Here is a 3,897-nt window from a genome sequence, read left to right as displayed (position 1 = left end):
TGATCCCAGCGTCCTGGGATCGAGTCCCACTTCGGGCTCCTTGCTCAGCAGGGAGCCTGCTTCTCCCTCTGCCTCTGCCTGCCATTCTGTCTGCCTGTGCTCGCTCTCTCCCCCTCTCTCTCTCTGATAAATAAATAAAATCTTTAAAAAAAAAAAAAAAGACATCTGATAGGGCACCTGGGTAGCTCAGTGTACAACTCTTGGTTTTGGCTCAGTCATGGTCTCAGGATCATGAGATCAAGCCCTGCGTCCAGCTCCACACTCAGCAGTGAGTTTGCTTCAGAGTCTCTCCCTCTCCCTCTGCCCTTCCTGCTTGTAGACTCACTCTTTCTAATAAATACACCTTAAAAAAAAAAAGCATTTAATGGAAAGACACTGTTACACCAAGGTTGAGCTTGAGTTACCACTTCGCAAAGTAGAGTACGCGTGAGGATCATAGACAGTCATTTCCTTTTACTTATTATTTAAAGTAAGTCACTGTCAGATGTTCCAAAGGCATTAAGTGAACAGTCTGATGTCTTTATGGGACCTGAGGAATATGTGTAGTTTATTAGCCGCATTATGAAATTGTCTCTTTCAAGTCCTTTTTGCCTCAAATAAATTTTAAGAAGAGCTGAGAAAGAAGAAAACGTATCCTTCCCAAGTACTTATCTTCCTGATAGTACTTTGGTTATGTTTTATTTATTTATTTGTCCGAGAGAGAGGACAAGCAAGAGTCAGCAAGCACAATCGGGGGGTGGGGGTCAGAGGGAGAGGCAGACTCCCCACTGAGCAGGGAGCCCGCCATGGGGCTCGATCCCAGGAAGCTGGGATCATGACCTGAGCTGAAGGCAGACGCTTCACTGACTGAGCCGCCCAGATGTTCCCTGTCCTGTTTTGTCTCTCTTCTGATGTCTTCTGAATTTCCGGGCATACTGCTCAGATTTCAGTCTATATGAGAACTTTGAAAGCCGTAGAGTGTTGAGGGGGGTGTGTGTGTGTGTGTGTGTTTTAATCCCTCATTGAAAAAGTGGAGTGGCTTTACTCAGTATGGAAAAAATAAATTGTTGTTTTATTTTCAGAGTCAAAGGGTGAGATCAAAGAGTTTTCTCCAAATGTCATATATGAAGATGGCTCGTCCCAGTATTTGGTAGTGGAAAGAATCCTAAACCAAGACCCTGAACATTCCAGTTTTAAAGGAGGCTGGAAATGTGAGGACACTCAGATGCAAGGAAATCAGGGGTGTATCCGGCGTGTGTCAGCCTCTCATCAAGGAGCACTGTCGCAGCGCATGAGTGTCAGTACCGGTGAGAGGCCCTATGGATGTCATGAATGTGGAAAAACCTTCAGTCGGCGCTTTTCCCTTGTGTTACACCAGAGGACTCATACTGGAGAGAAACCGTACATATGTTCAGAATGTGGCAAAACCTTTAGCCAGATCTCCAACCTTGTGAAACATCAGATGATACATACTGGAAAGAAACCCCACGAGTGTAAGGACTGTAACAAAACATTCAGTTACCTCTCATTCCTTATTGAACACCGGAGAACCCATACTGGGGAGAAACCTTACGAATGTACGGAATGTGGAAAGGCCTTTAGCCGTGCCTCAAACCTCACACGGCATCAGAGAATTCATATAGGAAAGAAACAGTATATTTGTAGGAAATGTGGGAAAGCCTTTAGCAGTGGCTCAGAACTTATTCGCCACCAGATCACACATACGGGAGAGAAGCCTTACGAATGCATTGAATGTGGGAAGGCGTTTCGCCGTTCCTCACACCTTACGCGGCATCAGAGTACCCATACCTCCAAAACCCCCTATGAGTGTAATGAGTGTAGGAAAGCCTTCCGCTGCCACTCGTTCCTTATCAAACACCAGAGGATTCACGCTGGAGAGAAGCTCTATGAGTGTGACGAATGTGGTAAGGTTTTCACGTGGCATGCATCCCTTATGCAACATATGAAAATTCATACTGGAGAAAAGCCGTATGCATGTACTGAGTGCGATAAAACCTTCAGTCGGAGCTTCTCCCTCATTCTGCATCAGATAACTCACACTGGGGAGAAACCCTATGTATGTAAGGTATGCAATAAGTCCTTCAGCTGGAGCTCAAACCTGGCCAAACATCAGAGAACACACAGCCTAGAGAACCCCTATGAGTTTGAGAATTCGTTCAGTTATCACTCGTTCCTTACTGAGCGCAACGGGATTCGCACTACAGAGAAAACCTAACAATGTACGGATTCAAAACAAAACCAGAAACAGTTAATGCCTTACTTTGACTTCAGAGGATTCCTGGAAAGAAGCCTTAAGTGAATATGTTGAATGTTATACTTGATTCAACTTCCTGGAACATAGGAGCCCAGGGATGTGTTGGAAAGCCATGAGCACGTTCTTTTTGTAACATCAGAAGATGAAATCAGAACTGAGAGGACTTCCCTGGTACCATTCCCTCATTGGACATTTGTAAATTCCTACCAGGGAAGGACACGTGGCCAATAAATGTGAGGAAGCTTTTACTGAGAAATTGGCCCCAACTCTGCATCTGTCAGCCCAAACAGGACAGAGCGTGTGGGCAAGAGTTGTTTTCCTTTTTCCTGGACATCAGAAAATTCACAATGAAGCAAAGTCATGCAAATGCAGTGATTTGGCAATGTTTTTGTGTACCATGCAATATTTATTAAGTTTGAAAATACTCTCAAGAGAAAAAGCAACCCTATAAATGAACTGAATAGAGGGTGACTGTCTGCTTTATTTCAGAACTGCAGAATTATACCGGGGAGAAACCCATCATAGGGAGTGTGGCAAGATCTTGAGTTCTGAGAAGTCCTACTGGAGGGAGTTGGGGAGGTTTTTTTTGGGGGGGGGGTATTTTTGTTTTAAAGCAAACTCAGAAAAGAAAGCTATGAATAAATGTTTGGTTTTTAGTTAATTAATCTGTACTTGCAGAGTTTTTTTCCATGGCATGTATCCTTCTGAAAGTGCAAACACCCCAGTGTCGACATCAGCAGTGAAGACTCGTGTGCCTTGGTAGAAACGTACATGGTCACAGAAACATTTTTCGTATCTTCATGGCTTTAACTTGGAGATAGAGTTTAGATTTAAGGTTATGCTCATTCATGTTTATCCTTGAATGTAACTAGACCTGTCTTAGCTTGAAGTGAATGTACATAAGGTGTGTTGCAGGAAAACACCAAGGTGGTTTTCCTCTTTTGATCCACTTACAGTGGGAACATTACTTTTGTAAGCACATATTTGTCAGAATAAACCAGACGATGTTTTTACTCTATGTACATCCTGCCCATTTTTTAATGTCCCAGTTAAAGGTGTATCTTATCTTGGGATCATCTGCCTCCTTTTAAGGACTGAGCTTGCATTTAGGTTAGGTTATATGCAGTTTGGTACTTGAATAAATGCCTTACTTAAGTATATTTTAAGTGTGGGTGAATCTTTCACCAGGTGAGAGGCTGGCAGCTGTCTTTCATGCTGACTGTGATGTAACACAAAGCCGTCGCCTGCTAGTGTTCTCACCGCCTCAGTCTCCGCCAGGGCAGCTCCATTGTACACATGCTTCCTTTCCTGGGGTGCAGCGGGCGTTACTCTTCCTAGCCGCATGTGGGGGTCTTTTTTGGATAAAAATGTGTGTATCATTTCGGAGGTTTGTAACATTTGGGGATATGGCCATAGACTTGTCTCACGAGAAATGGGGCCGATTGGACCCTGACCCGAAGAATTCATAAAGGAATATAATGATTTGGAACTATGGGATCCTCACCCGAGGTTACCCTTCCTCCATTCAGAACATGAATTTAGGCATCTTTGCTTTCTCTTTTAGGAAAAGGGCGTGGCTTTCACCTTCCTGCCTGAATTCCTACTCCGGGTTCTTGAGGAAATGAAGTTAAATTGGTAGAAGT

At 43.8% G+C, this 3,897-nt stretch overlaps 1 protein-coding gene across 2 annotated transcripts in view; it reads left to right on the top strand.

Annotated features, from left to right (window-relative positions):
- ZNF140 (zinc finger protein 140) overlaps positions 1-3,276 on the top strand; it is a 13,875-nt gene extending 10,599 nt beyond the window's left edge. For both annotated transcript variants that reach the window (XM_059408101.1, XM_059408100.1), the window contains one exon: positions 1,062-3,276. In XM_059408101.1, coding sequence (XP_059264084.1) covers positions 1,062-2,215 — 1,154 coding nt within the window. In that variant the 3' untranslated portion in view covers positions 2,216-3,276. The remainder of the gene's footprint in view (positions 1-1,061) is intronic.
- The last annotated feature ends 621 nt before the right edge of the window (positions 3,277-3,897 follow it).

Source organism: Mustela nigripes, chromosome 8 (genome assembly GCF_022355385.1).
Source record: "Mustela nigripes isolate SB6536 chromosome 8, MUSNIG.SB6536, whole genome shotgun sequence".
Classification (NCBI taxonomy): domain Eukaryota; kingdom Metazoa; phylum Chordata; class Mammalia; order Carnivora; family Mustelidae; genus Mustela; species Mustela nigripes.
The sequence above is the reverse complement of the archived record's forward strand: the minus strand, read 5'-3'. Positions and strand labels throughout refer to the sequence as shown.